This window comes from Vanellus vanellus (genome assembly GCF_965231255.1).
Source record: "Vanellus vanellus genome assembly, chromosome: 19".
Taxonomy (NCBI): domain Eukaryota; kingdom Metazoa; phylum Chordata; class Aves; order Charadriiformes; family Charadriidae; genus Vanellus; species Vanellus vanellus.
This window is the reverse complement of record NC_138924.1, coordinates 4,639,029-4,660,592: the sequence shown is the minus strand read 5'-3', so window position 1 is coordinate 4,660,592 and position 21,564 is coordinate 4,639,029. Positions and strand designations below refer to the sequence as shown.

General features: G+C 44.3%; 1 protein-coding gene across 1 annotated transcript in view; it reads right to left on the bottom strand.

Annotated features, from left to right (window-relative positions):
* The window catches only part of COL26A1 (collagen type XXVI alpha 1 chain), a gene marked incomplete at both ends in the record, with an annotated part of 175,349 nt that extends 157,294 nt beyond the window's left edge, over positions 1 to 18,055 (bottom strand). The window contains one exon of the mRNA XM_082493295.1: positions 17,904 to 18,055. Coding sequence (XP_082349421.1) covers positions 17,904 to 18,055 — 152 coding nt within the window. The remainder of the gene's footprint in view (positions 1 to 17,903) is intronic.
* Positions 18,056 to 21,564: the final 3,509 nt, after the last annotated feature.

Genomic DNA, 21,564 nt, shown 5'->3' with positions numbered 1-21,564 from the left:
GCTGTATACAAGCTTATGACGGCAAGGTTCAGTTCAAAGCAGAGTCTACTCTTCCATCACAAAGTTTTAAGAGGTCTGCAAGTCAGAAGACATGACAAGCCACAGTAATCTTGCTGTCAATATTGATATTTTACGCATGCCTTACTCCCACTGAGTACTTCATAGTCACTAATAGAGGTTACCCTGACTCCTGTGAAAAAGGGAAAAAAATCTTTGTAACAGCCCATTCATTTTGGGAAACGAATAAAACTGGAAGACTGTTGGTGTTTCTGAAGCCAGACAGCAGCAGCCATTTGAAGCAGCAGAGAGCCAGAGGCACGAACAGGAATAAGCCAAGTTCCAGGTCTCCCACTCCGTTATGTTGGTCAGACAAAGATTGGAAGGAACCCCAATCTTTCTGCACACACACACACCCCCCCCATAAGAGTTTGAAACAAGTGGCCATAAAAATAAGCTCTGGCTAGCAGAATAAGATGGGACAATTTATCTAGGTACCTCCCAATAGCATAACCCTTCCCCAGGGGGCAATACGTTCTGTGCTTAGCACACTTCAAATACTCAGTTGCCAATAACAGTCTTAAGTTTTCCCACACAAAGTGGATTATCAGAGACTGCTGGAGGGAGTTTAGTCCTAGAGGAATCTTTACCTTAGGAGGAAAATGCAGTTCAGTCTGCACAACAGCTTGAATCTTCAGCAAGTTTTGCAGCCAAGCACATTTAACTGTGCTTTCCTTGCTTTGTTGTGTGCATGGTTGACCTTCCAAACAGCATAACCTCGAGGGCTGAACTCGCTTCAATTCATAAGAAACTGCACAAAGTTTTGCCTCATCTTTCTGCAGCCATTGATGTTACAGGGGTTAAGGGAAAAAAACTGTCCCTACTGGAATTATTAAAAACCTACAAGCAGCCTAGAAGCAGAATAGCCAAGTAGTATGGAGCCACGGGTGCAACTCTTTTTCAGGGACAAAGAGGGAATCAAGCTCCCTAGAGCAACATTCAGCTTTTTCAGCCATGAGACCATTCCTCTTCTCTTCCAATCCCCCACCTCATTCACAAGGCACCTTCCAACTGCTGTAACTAATGAAGGAGGGGCTCTGAAGATGATAGTACTCATCTATTACACACACTTGATTCATTTGTACAGTAGATCCACCCTGTACATCAGCACTAATACAAATGCAGAATATAACAGAAGCAGATGAGGACTTAAAAAAAAGGTTGAGAAGGCAGGTAGTATCAGAAATAAATTAATCACATTCAGTACATACATCTCTGTGCCTATGTATCCATTTATGCATGCATAAGGGGAAAGAGGTGAGAAGGCACAAGGAGTATTTCTCTAGGATAAAATCCCTCTGATTTATACCCACTACCCAGCTGCTCTCAGTTTGCCAGTGGCATGTTCCAACTGAATCAATAAATATGGTTGACCTGAACCATAATTACCTTCATCATGAAAATGAAAGAAGTTAGCCCATGACTGAGTGCTCGGAAATAAAAGGGGGGTTTGACTCCTTTGAAGTGCTTTGCTTTTACAGGCATTCTTCTAGGCACTGAACTGTTTTGCTGCTCCCTCCCCCAAGCTTATCACAATCAATGAGAAGACAGTAGTTACCAGTGTTCACAGAGGGAGGAAAGAGGAAACATACAAAAATACCCATGGAATCTCTTTGTTAAATTAGACTGAGTTGATAGAATTTGGCATTCGACACCCATGCAGCATGGAAATCATGCACAATTACAACCAAGTATGTCATTTTTGCAACATAAAGCTCCTTGAATTAGAGCTTTTCAAAAGAAGAACCTGAGTCTAAACATCTTTGCACAGCTCGATAACCTGGTTGTAGATAGGTCTCCTACCTTCATATTGCCAATACATCCATAGTACTGGTTTGTTCATTCCTAAAAAGCCTGACCTTGAAGGGAGGGGGAAGGTCAGGGGAAAAAAAAAATAATCCTTAAGACCTTAAGTGAAAGTGTAGAGCTGGGATTTGGAACACCGACTAGTTGCCTGAAACATACCCCTCTGTTCAAAGATGACATTTGGCACTTGACTATGCGTCCTCCTCCAATGATCTCATCTAGAACTGCATTTTGTTAAGAACAGTGGCCCTGATCTTCATTAAAGTGCAAGACTAACTTTGATAAAAGCCTGTACCTCTAAATTTACTCCAATATAAATTCATTCACAATTAAATTCTAACTTTGAATTAGCAGGAGGTGGCGAGGGAATTTTAAGTGGAAAAATAGGACACTGACATATGCCTGCTTGTACGCAGAACCTCTGCGGAGAGAAAAACATTAAGAAAACTGGCATAAGGAGTCAGCAACCCTGTAACAGCATCCTGTGTTTTACCAGTGCTCCTGTTGTGCCTACAGAGTCTCCTCCATCATCCATAAAGTGGGTACCCATAGCTGTCTTTAATTCCCTTGCTACATTATGTCATAACAAAACAAGACTTTGCACAATTTGAGTCCTCCAAAAAAGACAAATTAGGCTCCTGCTGGTTTTCAGCATCTCCTTCAAATCACGTACTTAGCCCTACAGGGCCTGTAGCTGCATGCATCAACAGCTAGTCTGCAAGGATTGAACGGGGTCCGCTCCTGAAATTATTGTTTTGCTTATAGAGCTCTGTACAGACAACAGTGCATCTTTGTGCCTCACATTCAGCCCTCTGTTGCCAAACTCAAAACACTTACCAGCAGCAATGAAAGCCACATGCATGACAGGAACACAGGGACTTTGCCTAAATGAAGTAGTGTTTTTCATTAGCATTATACTGGCACCAAAACCCACAAATTACAACAAGAACAAAAGGCAGTGTCAAAAGGAGAGCACTGAGCATATCAAAGAAAAAAATTAGGATGGCACGATCAAGTCATTGCTTCTTATTAATTGTATGATGTTAATCTGTCCACGTAACGTACATGTTCCAGGTTTTTCCTGGAGCTGAACAGTAGAGATTTTACTGTCATTGGAGACAGGTACAGCCTTTTGATAGCTAAAAAGAAAAAAAATTTATTGAGTGTATTGTCCCACAGACAATACATTGCTTTTTCTCTTTAAGGGAATAAAGATTTGTTTTCCTGAGCTATTTCAACACTCAGAGCAGTGTCCTGTGGGCCCGAAATACACTGAAAAGCAGATGAGAGCATCAGCTTCAGATTCACAAGTGCTAGGATGCAACTGGAAATACCTGGAGACAGCTGTGTCAGGTAAACAGAACCCAGAACTCTTCTAGCAACACTTCTTCCACCTGCCCACCCTCCTTCTCCTTTCCTGTGTCACATTATAATCTTTTCATTCAGCCTAGCTCTTCAATTTGTTCAGCAACTTGTAAAGGAGTTTGTGGACACATACAAGGGACTATGCAGCAGATCTTTCTAGAATAGTTATTTATCTTGTGGTTGCCCATTGTTGTTGGGAACTAGATTTCATGAGCCAAGGGAACTAGATTTCATGAGCCAAGGGCAGCTCCTTTGACAGTGAAGTTGTCATAAGTGTGCAGGCCTAGCTTTATTCCACATCACTTCTGTTTCAGGTGACTACTATACAAAGAGCCAGACATGACGACATCCTTATTGAAACTGCAAAAGAAACAGCCTTTCCTCAAATGCAAGAAAACCCTACATCTTTCTAGTATTTCCATGCTGGAGGAGGTGATTAGAAATAATAAGCCAGTCTAGACAAATCCATCTATTTATATTGCTTAGATAGCAACAATTCCTCTTTTTCCTTTTTGATTTGTCAGCTTAGCCACTTGGCGTTCAGTGGGGCAACTGCATTAGGCCTGAGACAAGACTACTGCTGGTGCTCCAGGAAGATTTTTTTGAGGAGAGCTGTACCCTAACAACATGCCTGTACTCCAAGAGCAAAGCAGTTTTCTCTAGTAACTGCTCTACTGATATGCCAGGTCATTCTGAATACCGGGCTGTCTTGCACAGAGTAGATAAAGCAAGCTATCTTTTGCTTGGCCAGCTCAGAGATCCCCAAGATGAGCCACGCGAGGCCCCAGTTCAGCAAAAACAAAGCCTTGCAAAACCTCTCTGCCTGGGTATTCAAAGTGTTAATCATTCTGAAAAACAAACCCCAAAGCCCGTGTGTTAATTTGCTATTTAAATTGAAAAGTTTTTATTCCATGTCTGCCATGTCTGGCAGAAGGCTGTCCTGGGCGTTACTACAATAAAAAATAATTTGGAAAATAATCCTATTGTTCCAGTCACACCCATGGGAGTTTCATGTGTAGGGAAGTAGGAACATCAAAACTGAGATCTGTTGTGGGATCAGAGCACTGAGTTTGCCCTTTACAACAGGCAGTTCTAATTCAAGTGCATGTTGGGAGGGAGATCAGAGATGGTGAGCTAAGGCAGGAGGATGTCTCAATAGCTTTAAGGTTAATAAATTCCTACTTGCACAGCCTAAAACTCTCAAAAGTCATCTTTCGTGTAGTAAACTAAAAATACCCTTTACAAACACACATCCACACCCATGGGTGGTAGGTGATCCCATCTTTCCCTTCCTTGCCTCCTTCTCAAGCCAGTCATTCCCAGTGCCCAGCTAAATGCAGTAATGAATTGCCCTAAAACACTTCCCAGTTGCCGGTCACAAGCCCTTTCAAAGTGCTTTCCCTGCACAAAGTCAGGGAAAGCTCCACTTGAATATAACACAGCTCGGATGTGGTAGTTACAGGCACACAGTAATCTGCTGTACCAACAACCTCCTCTTCACCTTTCTCCAGACTCCCACTCTTACACTCCGACGACTGCATCCGTCCAATGCCATAAAAAGTAACTACATAGCATTTGCTGTAGATCAGCTCTTCTGCACACAGTAGTCCCAAACCCCTGCTAGTGAACACTCTGTATTGCCTCATCAAGTTTTAAACTCACCGTTAAGCAGATGGCATACGTTTCAATCACAGAACCCCCTGCACTGATACCCATCTATACATAAGCTGTACAAAAACATCTAGAAACAAAGTGTTCTACCTACCTATTTTCAATTTTAAAAGGTTCTTCTGCTTTTAACTCATTTTGCTAAGCTTCCACTGGTTTTGGAAACAGCCTCCATACCTCATTTGTAGCCAAGAACAATTATTTTTATTCTCCTTTTAAACTTCGCTGCAATCCAGCTTGCTCATTAGAAAAAAAAAAAAACAAACTTAAAAAAAGAAAGCCTTTCTCTTGTGAGCAGAAACACTAACACCTTTCTCTATTATTAAAAAATTCTTGAGCAATCTAAGAAACCGCTTTAGTGCCTCAGTGCTTTGGAAGCCTCTATTTGGAAGGGAGATGGTCTTAAGGGAGGAGATCTACATTTCGGTATCCAGGTGGAAAATGGGTTTGAGTTGGCCAAGTAATAATAGCCCAAAAAAACCCTCCGTAGCCTGTGCACGCACAGTAGATTCCTTCAGAATGATAACACTGCCTTGAAACATTCCTTAGTACACACGTGGGAAACCGGATGGGGAGAAAGCAGCACTGAGCAAGAAAGAGGGGACAGCAGGAGGTCCGAAGGAGATATACAGACATTTGGCCAGAAAAATTCCTGCCCTGTTCTGTGGTGAATTATAAGTATGGCAAAATCCATTAAATGGGGGTTTGTAGGGTTTTTGGGGGTCTTGTTGAAGTTTAAAATTACGTGCCAATGCAAAAGGGCAGGGCAACCTAGCTGTCTCAACCAAGGCAGAGTGGAAAACTCCACAACAGCATTTTAACCACAAATTTGGTAAGGGTGCAAACTGATGCACGCAAATAATCCAGCCTCCTAAAGCAAAGGCTTCACAGGCATGCCTCACTGCTCTGCTGGGAATGGGAATGTCTAGTTATTGGTGAAAGAGTCTCAGTCTATGCGTGCAAAGAGGCAGCAACTGACACTAGATACACCCACATCCCATTTTAGACACATACTACTTGCAAAAGGCTTGTGGCAAATTCAAGGCAAAACCATTAAGACGGATAACCTTTTTCTTCCCCTCTCCTATTTACACAGATTTCTTCAAAACCAGAACATTCAGAGGACCAAGAGCAATATCAAGAAGAGGGTGGAAGATAAAAGTTGATTAAAACAAACAGTTGTGACCTGAATTTTATTGATGGGTGACATTCTGTATTTCTGCTACCTTTTTTGTAGTTTGGGAAGAACAGCATATTGTTGCTTTACTTACTGTGGGCAAACCAGTAAGCCTGTGAATGGCACATGGCTGCTCAGCAACAGTCTACAGTTTATTATTACACTAAGTATGTATGCAAACAGCCTTCACACACCACAGCTAAAACTCGCTTGTGCTTTTTCTCCCTCATACACACATACATGAGAGTTTTCCTTTATACCTTTCAGTGCAGCTTGGAGAAATTTTTACATGCAGCATCTCAAAGGATAACACCAAATACAACCCTGCAAGTAAAGACAGCAGCTACCATCACAACAGCACTCACTTGACCCACTTATAAGAAAGCATTCCAACATGCTTTCTTATAAGTCCCTGACAGGACAAAGGGCAACCGGCACAAGTTGGAACATAGGAAGTTCCGTTCAAATACACGGAAAAACTTCTTTACGGTGAGGGTGACAGAGCACTGGCACAGGGAGGTTGTGGAGTCCTGTCCTCTGGAGGTTTTCAAGACCCACCTGGATGCAGTCCTGAGTAATGTGCTCTGGGCAATCCTGCTTTAGCAGGGGAGTTGGACTAGATGATCTCTAGAGGTCCCTTCCAATTCCGTGATGCCATACACCAGCCAAGGCACTGAACACATCCGTGCTGAATATCAAATTAAATGGCTGTGCCAGACTCATGTCATGTACTTCTTGCAGCAGAGAAAACTTGGTATGAGTTTCAGTTGAAACCACTCTCACATACACAAGTCTAAAAGGTTGGTTGAACTCAGAGCATGGAGTGACAGAACAACTAGTGAACTGTTTCCCCTCATTGTCAATATGTCCATATGAACAGCATATTCACTTATTCAATTATTACTGGCAATATCTGAGCCATAAGCCATGTGGGGAGTGTGCAATTCCAGTCAAATGCTTATGTGAGGTTTGATGATGTGTTTTGTGGGTTGGGTTTTTTTTTGGTTGGTTGTGGTTTGGGTTGCAACAACAAAAAAAAACCAACAAAATCACAACCACACACATCAGAGCTCATGGGGGTGCCCTGCAAAGTGAGCCTTGCCTCCATAGGCCACAGAGATGCTCAGAAACAAATCAATAACCCAGACATGGGTAGGACAAGGCGACTTCCAGGCTCAGCCAGGACACCAGCTGAAGTGCCTGATACAAACCAATCTAGTTTCTAGTTGCATTCAGCTCAAGAGACAAGTTGTGATGATTCCTATCATTTCCACTTCTCCCCCCTCTCCCCACCCAGTGCAGACAGATACAGCTTCACCCTTACCTTCCCCAAACCTTATGCAGCAACTCCTCCAAAAGGTACCTGGGAGCTAAAAGTTTACTTTCAGCAAAAATTTATTAGTTATTTGTAGAAGCTGCTTTGAAAATCTTCTAGTTCAGAAGCCAGTAATTATGTCTGTCAGGCCCTGCCAAGTGGTTAGAAAGCCTGATTGTTTCAAAGGATATTACCCAAGAAAATGAATATGTTGCTGTGGTCCTTGCAATGCATTTCCAATGGGGTTGGTTGCAGAGGTCCTGAAAGGATTTTAGCAGACTTTTAATTATACTATCAGGACACAAGTATTTTTCTCGTGCTTGGCAAAATAAGATCCTATTATTTCTGCTTGCAATGCACATTCATTCAAAGCTTATCCACAGGCCTACAGCCTAAGAATTCCTACAACTTTGTAGTCCAAAATTTTTGTATCATTTGTGATATACATTAGTGACTTCCAGTAACAGTGGCCCAAGAGACAGCATTTTACAGTGCGATAGTTTAAACCATTTGGCTCAGTGCTGTATCCTGAAATACACTACAGGGAGACTGTATATTTTGCTGCAGGTTACGCTGATTTACAACAGCATTAAGCCAAGTGCTGTAACATCCTACAGAGCCAATTTGCCTTTTTGCTCTCTGCTATACATCAGATGCTGCATGGGAATGAAGAAAGTTTGCAGCATCACAGCCCAGACCTGCCTTTCCTCAAAGGCTGGTACTGTTTGGTAGCACCCATTGTTGCCGGCATTTTTACACTGACCCCGTCGGTCAGTGCTGCTTCTATTGGTATGTTACACATTCAGCCTCCCACAAACCTTTCACTGCAGTTGGGAAAAGGAAAACACCAAAGCCTGTGCCATTATCCAACTCTCTGCTGCTGTTTAATCCAGCCTGCCCTGCTCAGCACTTCTCTCTCCCACCTCTCAGCTTGCCCTCCAAACTAAATCCTTCTCTGCAAAGGTCAGGCAAAGACTAACTCCCCAAAACTAATGTCAGTCATCCAGGCTCAGAGTGGTGCATTAAACAGGGAGCACAACGATCTCTATTCTGTAAGAGTGGAAGTTTCTACAAGTGCCAAGTATTATCATTCATAGATTTATTATAAACTTCTTCATATATTCATATACGATACTTTGGATTTTACAGCTTTCCCTCCAAGATCTAACCACACCCTCACAAAATACTCCCCAGAGCCTTCGCTTACATGAAGGGAAGTATTACTATTCCCATTTTATTTAGGGGAAAGAAAAGAGAGAGAGAGAACTTGCAAGTCTCAGTTCCCAGACTCTGTGCTGGTCTATAGAATATATACTGAGCATTTAAGGGAATGGTCTTTTTTTCTTGGGAAAGAGGGTGGAAAACAAAGCCTTATGAATCAGCTAGCTGATAATTAAGAGCAACTAAATCCAGATCACTTTAAGCTGCACATGAGAATCTGAACTCCTCAGATGCTGAATTCCTCTGCCGACCAGAAAAGCCAGGGTCACTTGCCCAGCTGGTCACTATTGTTCTGTCCAATAAAGTTCTGGCAGGAATGCATGTTTAACAAAATACAGAGATTAGGCATAGCAAAGAATGCAGCTCCCCCCTCAGTGTTTAGGTTAGTGGGGTTTGCCATGTTGAAATACTGAAGCTTAAGCGTATCAGATTTTCTCTGTCCTGTACTGCTAGTGCCAGTGACAGACACAAGCTGACAACTCAGTTCTCAGGATCACTGACATTTTAGCTTTAAGTTCATTAAAAGTAGCATAAAAAGTTCACCTCAAAGGTGCAATGATCATTAATTAAATTAAATCAGTGTTTTCTTGGGGATGTAGAGTACCAAATAAGAAAAGCGCTCTCTACCTCCCACGTGCCAGAAACTCTTGAGGGGCAATTTAAACCAAGCCAGAGACTCAAGGGACCAGATTTTGAGAGACTTGCAACAGGGTAGCTTATCTTCAAATGACTTAGGATAGCCTCGATTTCCAAAAGGAAATCTAGCATCCAGTGACTAAATACAGCATCAAAATGGCAATGATCTTCCTAATATCTGACTCAGCTCCTGACAGTTCAGAACCAGAATTTTTAGCTCAGTTTACAACAAAGCACACAAGACTAGAGACAGATGCAAAAATATCACGAGAACAAGTCATACAGATGATCTTACAGAGATCTTGCTGGAACACAGCTTTTACCAAGTCAGATGCCATGCACAAAGCAGCTCTGATACTTCGCTGGGCCAAGAATTTTTCAGCTCAAAAAATAATTGTATTAAAAGGACAGATATTTGAGAATCATAATTAGATTTGCAAAGGATATAGTCCTTGGAGAACTGTGTGCAAGAAGGTTATAAATAGCCTGGTTACACCTCAAAGTTAATGGCTTATATTTAGAGATACCAAGGATTCGTAAATTCCGCTGGAGAGGGTATGGTAGCTTGCACTGTGTGAAGTGCAGCTCATAGGTAAGAAACATCCAAGATCCTGTTACCATGGCAGTCTCTCCTCTCTTCTCCCTTCACAGAAAGCTGAAAAATAACTTTTGTCAGAGCCACACAGTAAATCTGGAACAGGTACAACTGATATACGGAGCTGCCGACAGCCAGATCTAGGTGTTTTCTTCTAGGAGAGCCTTTTTTAGTCACCCTAGCACAGCAACAGAAACCTTCTTTTAGCTGGTATCACTTTCACTGCCACCTGAACATGCAAACAACTTAAAATTTGCACAAGATACAGCGATGAGACAAGCAGCCAGACAGCCCACATTGAGCAGAGTGGCAGAAAACAGACCAGTTCTGCAGAAACAGAAGAGGGAATTGGTCAAAAAAAAAAAAGCCAGGAAGCCAAGCAACCTGAGGCAGGAGGAAGAAAAGTAGCATCAGATTAAGGAAAAAAAAAAAAAGTCTTTTTCTTTAGGGAAAACACAAGCAGAATCTCCCTTGGGTTAGAGTGTTAAATTCATGTCAACCCCCCTTCACGCATAAGCACACTAGAGAGCTGTTGGTAGAGCTGTCACCCATTGCTGCCTCAAATGAAGATTTGAAAAAGCTCCCTGTGCTCTGCTGTGTTTACAGCAATAATGAGAGCCTGGAGGAAGGGGTTAGAAACATCTGAGTTTAATAAGGGCTACGCAGCACACAGCAAAAAAGAAATGTCTGCCCTTCCGTTCAGGGCTACCACACCCCACCAAGCACCGCAGCACCAGGCCAATGGGAGACTCAGCGCAGAGACGTTATGTCATCCCAACAGCCACAGCAGCCCATCTGCCCCAAGCCTTTTTGCTATGAGAAGAAGCATTTCAAACCAAGCTGAGAGCTCCCAGCACCACACTTTTGAATGGCTAAATAAGCAAAGTCCTGTGGGGAAAAAGCAGATGTTGACTGACCCCGGGCATAAAACAAGCCAAGGACAGAAGGGAAGTTTTCGTGCAGTGCCTTAACTGAGCAACTCCATCTCACAAGGTCATCACAACAGGGCAAAAAGGAATATTTAGCTCATTTAGCACCTACACTGCTGCCTTTTCTTAGGCCTAAACAGCTCTAACATCCAGCACGCACAGGGTCAGGACCATCCTATTCCAGTTTCTCACACAGAACTGAACATCAGTACTCAGCACTGGTCAGTACCGGTACTCAGGTCCTGCAATTGCATTTGCTGCACCCCCTTCCTCACTTCTGCAGGGTGCACCCCCAAAACTGTCCTCACGTGAAACAGGTATCTTTCATAAAACATCTTTGTCTACACTGCCTTTTACACTCTCTTCCCAACACACATACTTGGTCTTTTCATTCCATTGAGAAATGGGAAGCAGCAATCAAGAGCCTTGTCCATCTGCAAAGTCAAAAACAACTCCCCTGTAGAGAGCATACACCCACATAAAAAAAAAAAGGGGTGGATGACACCCAGAAGAAACAGGACTGGACTCAGTATAGCTTGGTTACACTACCATGTCCAGGGGGATGTTCCCCTGCTTCATGATTTCATTGCGCTGGCCTTTCTGAGATGCTCTGAGCAAACAAATGCCTGTATCTAGTGCAAATATCGCAAAGAATATCACTTCCACCCAGTTCCTAGAGGCAGAAAAAGTTGGAACCAATTAAAAAGACATCTGACTACATAACCTGATGTCAAGATTGGACATGACTAGATGCATTTCTAAGTAGTGGTACCTCACATTAGCTTTAAAGTTTTGACAGATGGTTTGTTTGCTCAGCACAAAGGAAGGTGGCTGGATAACAACAGCCTTACTCGGCTCTCACAGGACAGACAGGAGACACACAGCAGACCACAGAGAAGTAAAAGAAAGAGTCCTACATAAGAGAAGCTCACAGATACCTTCTCAGCTTCAAAGAGGTTTCAAAATCAACTACTATGATTTTAAGTGACAGATTCTCTTTTCCATATAAACCACATAGATATGGAAGAGGAAACTGATGTGTCCTAAACATGAAACATTATGAAGCTGCTTTCAGTGGCATCTATTGTGTGGGCCTCTGGGTGAAAGCCATTTCTAAACAGATAATTTTTTTCTTTGCCAGAGCTATGATTTCCCTGCTTTGGAAGCTGAAAAGGAGCCTCAAACTGAAATAGTTTCCTTTTTGTTGGTCCTCTCAAAGATTCAACTGCTTTCAAATAGCCAGGCCTAAACATTACAGGCAACACTTCCACCCAAGCACGCTCTTCACTTGCACACGTGTTCATTTCCAAGAGGAGGAAAAAAGTTAAACTTGCCAAAACATCTAAACCATGTTATTCCATGCAGTAAATTGCAAGTCAACAAACAACTGTTTCTTCCTAAAAAGGAGATAAGCAACAAAAACAATAAGGAACAGTGTCACAGTTCCTACCCTTGTTCTTTTCTGTAGTAGTATTAAGGACTCTAATTTAGATCAGTGCCACATTGTGCATAAATACCCTAAGCAGGAGCTTTAGTTTTGTTCAACAATATAAAAAGTTGGAAAATGGCAGGACAGTAACCCAATTAGTTATGCCCCATTACGCTTTTTATTTTACTTTTGCAGCTATGATCCTTAATAGACTCTTTGTGATAGCTAACCTGGCACAGGCTAGCTTTATGCTCAAAGCCTTGAAATAAACATTATGCCTCAGCGAAAGTAAATTTAAGCACTGTCTACATCTCTCTAATTAAAAGCGAGTTGAGAGCTTTGAGCATATTGCAGAAGTGAGGGTGGATAAATTTTAGTATTGCCCTACAGGAGTAGTAGCCTATGCTTTACAAACCAATAATGTTTCCAGACATGATGGAGGTCTAATGCAGGGAAGAGCATGAATAGCTGCTCCATTATTCTAATCCAGCAGACCTAAAGCACTCTGTGCTTTCAGTCTTTCATTATTACCTCAAAGTCATTCTTCATTTTCCCCCCTTTATCAATACACAGCCCAATAAAACAAAGATGTGAGTAAACATTCTATGATCCAAGTGTCACAGAACCACTCCCCCCAAGCAAAAGCCGTGAAGTTTTTAACCTGACATGTTTCAACTAGGATTTTAGCACACTAACAAGCTCAGCTTTGAGAAAATGAACAAATAAGGGTTATTGAAAGAGACACATTCGTTAATTTATCCAAGGGGAGCACAAGTTCACTGCCACCCATTGCTTTGCCTCTCTGCTCCCTTTTCCTTCCTAGAGCTGGTAAATGAAACCTACGTGAGAGGAAATTATTCACACAAGCACTGGGAAAGGCAAGACAGTAGGAGATTTCCTAAACGAATACAATTTACTGCAGTAACTACAGCCACGTCTGGTATTTCAAAGCCATTCCAGTGTTGCTAGGTCCTTACACTACCATTAGCTTCACTGTTTTAATTGCATTGCAAAGTTACAGCACTGAATCCCACAAGTCAGATGAAGATCATATGGCCACAGAATCCAGGAAACAAATACCGGATAGTTCAAGGGTTTGGTGATGAGCTTAAAGACCTTCTGACCTCTTGGTTACCTGGGTAGGGCACTTCAAAGGAGAATTAGCGCAGAGGACTCAGCGTGACACAAATCCCAGTTTGTTTGCTTGACATCCTCACGCAGTCCTTAGCAAACCATAGAAAACCAGAGACCTCAGGCTATTAGGCGATGGAGGGAATGACTCAGAAGGCAAGATCCTGTCAGTAAAAGGAAGAACCACCACATTTCTCCAATATGTATAGTTTTATACTCCACACCCACTTAAAAACCACAAGAGTACAGAATTTGGGACTGAAAACAGGTTCAAATCATCGTTGGCTGATAAAGAGAGAATTAAGAGGCAACTGTCAGGAGAACTCCAGATATATGTTCTGAAAGTACTCTGACAGGCTACATAAATCAGAATACCAATTTATAGATCACCTTTTAATATCAAGAACAGGCTTCTATCACATAAAGAGACCCACACTTACTTAAAAGTACTAAAACCTCACCTAAGAGCCTGGAGGTTCTTACATTACAGTGCAGTTGTGCACAGTCCTTCAAATGAGGCTGAGGAGGGAAAATTCCATCCTAGCAATTGTGTAGCTGTAGGACCAGGCACAATGCAGACAGCTATCTTGAAAACAATGTATCTATCTATAACAGGTCCACCCCGACACCTCGATCTTGAAAGCCAGCCATTCAAGTGACCTATGAGGAGACTGCTAGTTTAAATACCTTTCCCACGTCAAAGCAGCACACAGAGCATGTTTAGCTGTTCCACTGAATCCATGGCAAAGCAATTTGCGCCCCAACACAGAGTAAAACATTGGTAGAGGCACAACTGGAACACAGGTCTCGCTATTGGGCTGTGCTCTGAGGCACATACGTGTTTGTGGCAACATGAAATGGATGAAGCCACCTGACCTTCCATATCAAAACCTCTGCCTCTAGCAATCAACATCTGCACTTACAGATTTCAATTGATTGATATTCCTTTCCACTCCATATCCATCCTCAAGAAACATCACTGCTGTAGCAAGCACTAGGAGTTACTACGTGACCAAACTCATTTGTAATTACCAATATAGTCTGGGTAAGAAAGCCTACTTGGACAGTCCTGTTATTTGTAACATCGTGTTTCTAATGTTCGTTCACAAACAGGAAGTTTTTAGGCTTCAGTGTAAGTGGCTTGAAAGTCTATCTATCACAGTTGGACTTTGCATCCACCCCAGCTGACTTTTGTGATGGTACTGTAAAGATAGCTGTAAGAAAGAGTTACCATCCTACATTGCTTTCCAGTTCATGTTTGGGGGTTTTTCTTTCAACTATTTCCACCTCACATCCAAAGAGGTTTCCAGTCTAAGCACTGCATCTAGTCTCAGAAGTTTTTAACTCACACACTTGAGTTCACAAGGACTTGATGCATGACTAATTTGAAACTACAGGAAAATAGGGCGAGGAGTTAAGCTGGGAGAACACCAATTCCAAAGACAACCAACACAGATGCAGGCGTTCTTTGAGAACCAAGCTACTTCCAGTATAGGAATAAGCTTCCCTTAACTCAGTTAGCAAAGCTTCTCATGTCCAAGTCTGGAGGACAACAGTTTCTGCTAGGCAGACACCCCCTCCATTCTTATGCTTTGGGTAAGACCCACTTCCCATTCTTATTGCCTTGACATAGTAGTAAGTTAGAAATGCATGCACTGAATGTGAATTTCAAACAAAATAGCGAGGCTGCTACAATCCATACAATGCCAACAAACACTGCTGCTTGGATTTCAGTCAATATCACTTGCACATATCTTACAGAAGTTCAAAGCAATTCAAGCACACGCGAAGATAGACTGCAAGTGTCTGTGGTCTAATAACCAAGATCTGTCAACTGAAGCCAACCAGAAGCTCAAATTTACATTTTAAAGAGGGAAACAAAGCAAACAACATTCCATCAGAACAAGTATTCCACAATTTCATTTTGGAGGATGTGAATAATTTTTTTTTTCCTCCAAATTGCCATCCACCACCCACCCCCAAGCTTTTTACACTGCCCAGGGCCTTAATTTTATGGCAGAAAAAAAAAAAAAAAAAACACCAAAACATTCGGAAGTCCATCTCAGAGACAGCCTGCAACCTAGATACCGAGGACTATATCAGCTATTGAGTTTTGAATGGTTTTCTAGGTGGAAGACAAAAGATTTCAGCAACTTTTTTTTTTTTCCCTCTTGGAAAAATACAACTTTTATGACAAGCTAATTTAAAAAAATTAATAGCAGATTCCCAAACAGCTTGATCATGTCTTCACTTGCTGAAGAAGGACAGAAAAAGACAACTGCAGGAATATGGTGTGTCTTGTATCAAGGAAACGTAACGGCTGTAGAGCATCGCATCAGCACGTGCTACAACGTGCCAAAACCTGGAGCTGCAGCAGACCTTTCAAGGGTCTGGCCTGCTTACACTTGGCTGGTGATACCCAGGAAAAGTGCCAGAAGTCACTGGATAAAGCACTTGTGGCAAAGGTTGCATAAGAGAAAGCGAGAACGGCCATGTATTGTCATTAATGGTAATCACCTACCCACCATCTTGTGTCCTCCACAGCCTCTTCAGGGCAGAGGCCACCGAGCTTTGCTGCGACAGAGCTGCAATTGCTTCACATAACTCAGGTGCTACTAAGATTCCCCTGTTTAGATTGCAAAAGGGACACTGAACAACATAAACAAGAGCTTATACCAGTCTGATTTAGTCCCTTGAAAAAAAGCTTCACACCCATATAGATAAATCTCAGACTTTAGAGCAAAAAGCCTCATTCTTACTCAGCCCCATGTTAAATCCAGAAAAGCACAGCTATCCCAACCTGAAGCTGCACCCTGCAGGAGGCTCCCCCCAAAGGTCCAACATTGTGGCTGGTTAAAGTTTTCCCACACAGATTTTCCCATCAGAAAGTGAAGCTGTTAGACATTTGCCAACAACAAAACTCCACCACTCAAGAGGAAATTAAAATGTACAAAGATTGCTTCAATGTGTGATATTTGACTAAGCACTTGAATTTTTATTTCAAAACATCCACCAGTGATTTTTCCTTCCCTTCATTTTTTTATTTCCCCCTCTGCTTTAAACAAGAATGGGAGATTCTCACATGGCAAAGTTCCATAAAAAAAAAAAAATCTACCAGCTTTCCCAACATCATTGTTTAAATCAGCTTTAGATGGTTTTATACAACACTTTATAGACTTGGAGAGGGACACGTTCCCCTGACAAAGCATCAGCTATCCAAACAACGAGGCATGGGAAAATCATGCAAGAGTGTGAATTGGGGAAGGTCTTTGGTGAGCAGAGATACAGTCTGCACTCATGTAAGTGTGGTAGCTCTGAACAAAGATCTGCAGGCTAATAGATATGTAAGACAAATGACATGTGGTTCTCATTGCAGCTCATGCTTTGGGAAGGGGTACCTTGGAACAGATCCAGCTGGGATAGGTTTATCCCATTACTCTCCTATAATTTTCTGCCATTTCAAACCCTTTGACAGTTACTGTAGTTTAACATCACACCCCCTACAGACTGAGGCCTGTTTGACAGGCCAGCAAACAAAACCACCCCACTTGGAGATGAAAATATGCACCATATGTGAGAACCATGCAAGGCACAAGGCTAGCGCCCACTCTTGTACTTGTGACACGCCGATGTAAATCTGCTGTGTAGATGCCTTATCTCAATTCCTAGCCTAAATAAGTGGTGCTAACCTAAGCCCTCCTCCACAGCAGTGTAACTCATGCATACTATGTATTAGCAAGAGGAGGAGGAAAAGGAAGGTAGAGACAGGATGGACGAGCCCTGAATATTAATTCCAAAGTCCCCATTATAGGGAATTGCAGAAAAAAAAAAAAAAATAGTGAAATTCAAGAACAACTGGAATCAGGTTAAGCCACTCTCTTGCTTTATACAGTTGCGCTCATTCATCTGAACAGCTGTTTCACCTCTAGAGAAATACCCAGAGAAAACAGAGGGGAGGGGGAGAAACCTAAATTGTTTGCTCTACTAAAGTAGCGAGATACAGTAAATCAAAACTGATTTACATTAAGTTTATAAGAAATTGGTTGGGGGGCAAGGGGGAGAAGAGTGGGAGCTTTGGTTTTAAAGAGCTATTTGAAAGCTGCAGCTCTCGAATAGACATCTGTAATTAAGGTCTTTCCTTTGTTGAGCTGAACAAGTTTTTCCTCGCAGCCGAGGGCTATAACAGTTCCCTCTGCCGGCATCACCCGTGTCCAGGTTCAGGAGGTTTTACCGCTCTGGCTGCCCGGGGACACGCTGCTCCGCGGACCCGGCAAAGCCACCTTCCCCTCCCCGACGGGCTGGGGAGGCAAGAAGGGGTGAGTTTGCGGGTTTCATTTGCCAAAGCTCAGCTCCTTCATTCTCTAGTTGCTCCCTGCCCCAGAGAGGGACACTGCTGCGGGCAGGTAGGGAGCCTCGCCCACCCCGTTTACGATGGGGGCAGCCCAGCCCGGCTCCCCGAGGGGTAGCCTCCGCGGGAATCGCTGCCCGCGGTTTTGCCGTGCCCCTTGCTCCCCCGGGAGCCACCGGCGGGGGCCCAGCCTCCTCGCCGGGGAGGCGGACCCGGTCTTACTCACCGGCGACTGGCGAAGCCGCTGCCCGGCGAGCCCGAGCTCTGCTCTGGGTAGTTGTGCTGGAGGGTTGATGCTGGGAATTGATAGAGGAAGCCAGTCCCTAGCGCACATCCATGCAGGCAGCAGCACCAGGACAAGAAAAGAGCGAACTGCATTTTCGCAAGGACAGGGTTTTCCTCCCGCCTCCCCCTTTTCCTCTCACACAGCACGGCAGGCGCGGGGCCCCACCGTGCCTCCCCCGGCCCGGGTCACGGCGGGATCCCACGGCGCGGAGGTGCCCCAGGGACCGGGGACCACGGGACAGGGGTGCCCGGGACACAGGGAGCGCTGCTCCGGCTCCCAGAGGGAAGCCCCGTCCCCCGGCAAGCCGAGCCCCAGCGGCGGCGGCTGCTGCCCGCGCAGGGGGTCCGGGGCCAGCGCGGCTCTTTGCGCCCAGGGCGCACACTCAGCCCCGGATGCCTTTTCAAATTTGGCGAGGTTGGTCCGACTCCGTCAAAGGGGGCGTGGGGTTTCGGCGTTAACCCTTGCCAGGCCTCTCAGCAGACCCCGCTGCGAAGGGGCTCCCCGTCGGTGAAGGCGGCCGGGCACCCCGGGGCCCAGGGCCGAGCCGGGGGAGGTGAGCGGCGGCCCCACACGGGCACGAAACCCACCGGAGCAGCACGCTGAGAGCCAGGCAGAGCTGGCAGCATCACCGCGGACAGCCCCGGCTCAGCAGCAGCTTGGGCTTCGGCTAACCCGTCCGGGGGCAGCTCTGGGTGCAGGCAGGGAGCACACCCGGGGAGCCCGAAACACCACTGACAGATCACCAGGCCCCGCGTCTGCCCGATTAACCAAGAGCCAGTTCGAGGGGAACCCACTGCTCTTCAGCAGCGTGCCCCAAACACCCAAAAAGCTGCTGCCTGCCGCTGTGTTTGCACTGTAGAAGTTACACAGAGTAGGAAATAAATAATTTTTAAGATGCTTCATTCACAAGGTAACCAGTGAAAAGAGTAACCCCTACTTCGGTATGTGCATCCTGCTCATTTTAGCATCACATGTTAAACACCCAGGATGGCCCTGAGCTTGGAGAATTGCACAATCAACCCCAGCCATAGACAAGAGGAACATTTTTTGCAGTCATGGAACGATGTGGGTGTTTTGCAAAGGCAGTACCCCAAGAAGGAAGCCAGCAGCAAGGCTCCCTCTCTTTACAGCAGCTGAATTTGAATTTAAAACCCTTGTACATCCCCCATTTGGTGACAGTGCCACAGACTCCATTTGCTGGACCTCCAGTGTCCCCTTCACAGCTCTGGAGGAGCCTGGGCTGATGCAGCTCACTGACTGGGCAAGCAACTGAACCAAACACCACAGGGAGGGATTTAATTTTTAAGATGACACAACTGCATTTCTAAGCTTTTACCATCAGATCCTGCAAGCTCACAGTACCCCCTCTGCAACTTAGCTGTTTGTGCAGCCATCCAAAGGCAGCCCTCATTTACCCCCAAAAGCAAACGTTGCTGGGGTACCCTTGGAGCCTGGGGTTTCCCTGCGGGGCTCTGCAAGGGCAGAGACTTCTTCCCCCCAGGGGCGACATGATGCCTGTGAGATTCTGCAGCTGGAAAACAAATCCTACAAGATACTGGGAAAATTGTATCTTTGGGTTCATCCCCCACCCTCTGGTGAGCACCTACCCCTTCCCCCACAGTGCCCACCTCCAGAGCTTGCACACAGAGATAAATAGCCCCTGGCTGGAGCCTGTAACCAGACAAGTTTAGACTGCAAATGAGGCACCAGGTTTTTAAACAGCCTCTGTCATTAATCACTGGAGCAAATCACACAAGGAGGCAGGGGTGCAGTCTGCACCAAAGCCTCCCTGGGGTTGCCCCACAGCTGCCCTCTGGGTGTCCTGGACCCATGGCTGGAGCAAGCAATGGATCAGCACTCTCTGGGCTCAAAAGGAGCTCAGAAAGTCTGGTCCAGCAGCACTGAGCTGCTAAGCCTGCTCAGAAACAGCCACTATTTATTTACAAAAAGACCTCAATGCCTGGAGCTAGGACATAACAGGGCCCTCTGTCTCTAGCCTTATCTCAGGTCAGCCTGAGCACCTTTCCCTTCAGTGTCCCCTCACCTTCAGCAAGAGGAATTTCTTCCCTTCCCATCTCCCACCCCCAAGAATACACACAGCTCCCAGCAACTCACCCTAGGATGTTCAGTCACTTTGTTCAGAGTCAGTCCTCAGCAAATCTCTGCTCAGCCTGACAGGGTAACAAAAAAACCTAAAACCCAACAACAAAAAAAAAGAGGGTTACTGTCTGGTGTCCCCTCTAGGTAGGGCTACAGAGTGCCTCAAATCCACCCTCCTCCTGAGAAAGCAGCCAGAAACTGCAACACATCCAAAACACTGTGCAGTTCTCTGAAACTCCCCTGCCCTTTAATCTGAGTGATCATCCTCAGCTGTGTGTGCACAGCCAAACTGGGTGCAGCTGGATCCCCACCCCTGGCAGTTTATGGCAGCTCCAGGCTGTGTGCTGAGGGCCTGGTTCAGCCTCTTGTCCCAAACACACTAAGTTCCCTCTCTTGACAAGCTGGGATAGATCATTTATCAGTGTTTAACAGCACTAAATGGCACTCGGTGGCTTTCTGACCCATTCTCCTGGGTTGGGTTAGCCCCTTCGGAAGCTCTTTGCAGTCTTCAAGTCTTAACTGTCCAAGAGCATTTTATTTTTGGTTGCATGCAAAATTTGCTGCTTCAGCCTTCACTGACTTTGCAAGACCCTAGGACATATTAAACACAGGTGATTAGACAAGACAAGATTCTGGCAAATTATTAGAGACATCTGTAGGAAGCTAATATTCTTCCTATTTCATGAACTGAGAGACTGGAGACCAGAGGTCAAATGGCTTTGCTCAAGACTGCGAAGAGCTAAAGACAGAGCCAGAAATAGAGCTCAGATCTCCAGGCTTCCATTACTTCTGCCCTCTCCCTAATGCACACTTGCTTCTACTATGTATGGCTAATTTAAAATGAAAATGAAGAATTAACTTCCAAGCTGTTTTTGGAAAGAGAGAAGAAAGGGTGATATTGTCTACTGTAAGGGGAGAATTAAAGATGACATTTCATTTTAGTCTTTTGGATATGCATAATACAATCAAACACGATAGCAGTAATAAATGAATATTTTTTCTCCCCACGGTGCTTACGAGTGCAACATATTCTAACAATTTCACAAAACTATGTTGATAAATTGAAAACACAGTGATGGAGGTAACAAAGACGGCCAACAAAAACATAATTCATTCAATTTATCAACTGGCTTTGAGAAGAGAACCCTTGAAATCTGAACAGGCCTATTCTTATGAACCAGACATACTATATTTCAAAGTATAAAGCTACACTTTCTATGCTTGTGCATAAGCATGTTAATTAAAGATTTGCCCAGGCAATCAGAGCTAAATAAATTATTTGGATGTGTTTAACTAACTCAGTTCAAGGTGGAAGAGGCAGGGTGCATACTGGAAGACCACAACACATGGAAACACAGGGGGAAACAGTAAAGAGGCAAAGGCCAGGTTTTCAGTTTACTGACCCTATTGGCTTTGCTATCATGAAAAAGCTATCCCTGGAGGGCCTTCCTCCCACACACTGCTCACTTTCCATGCAAGTAACAGCCTTACACTGTCATGT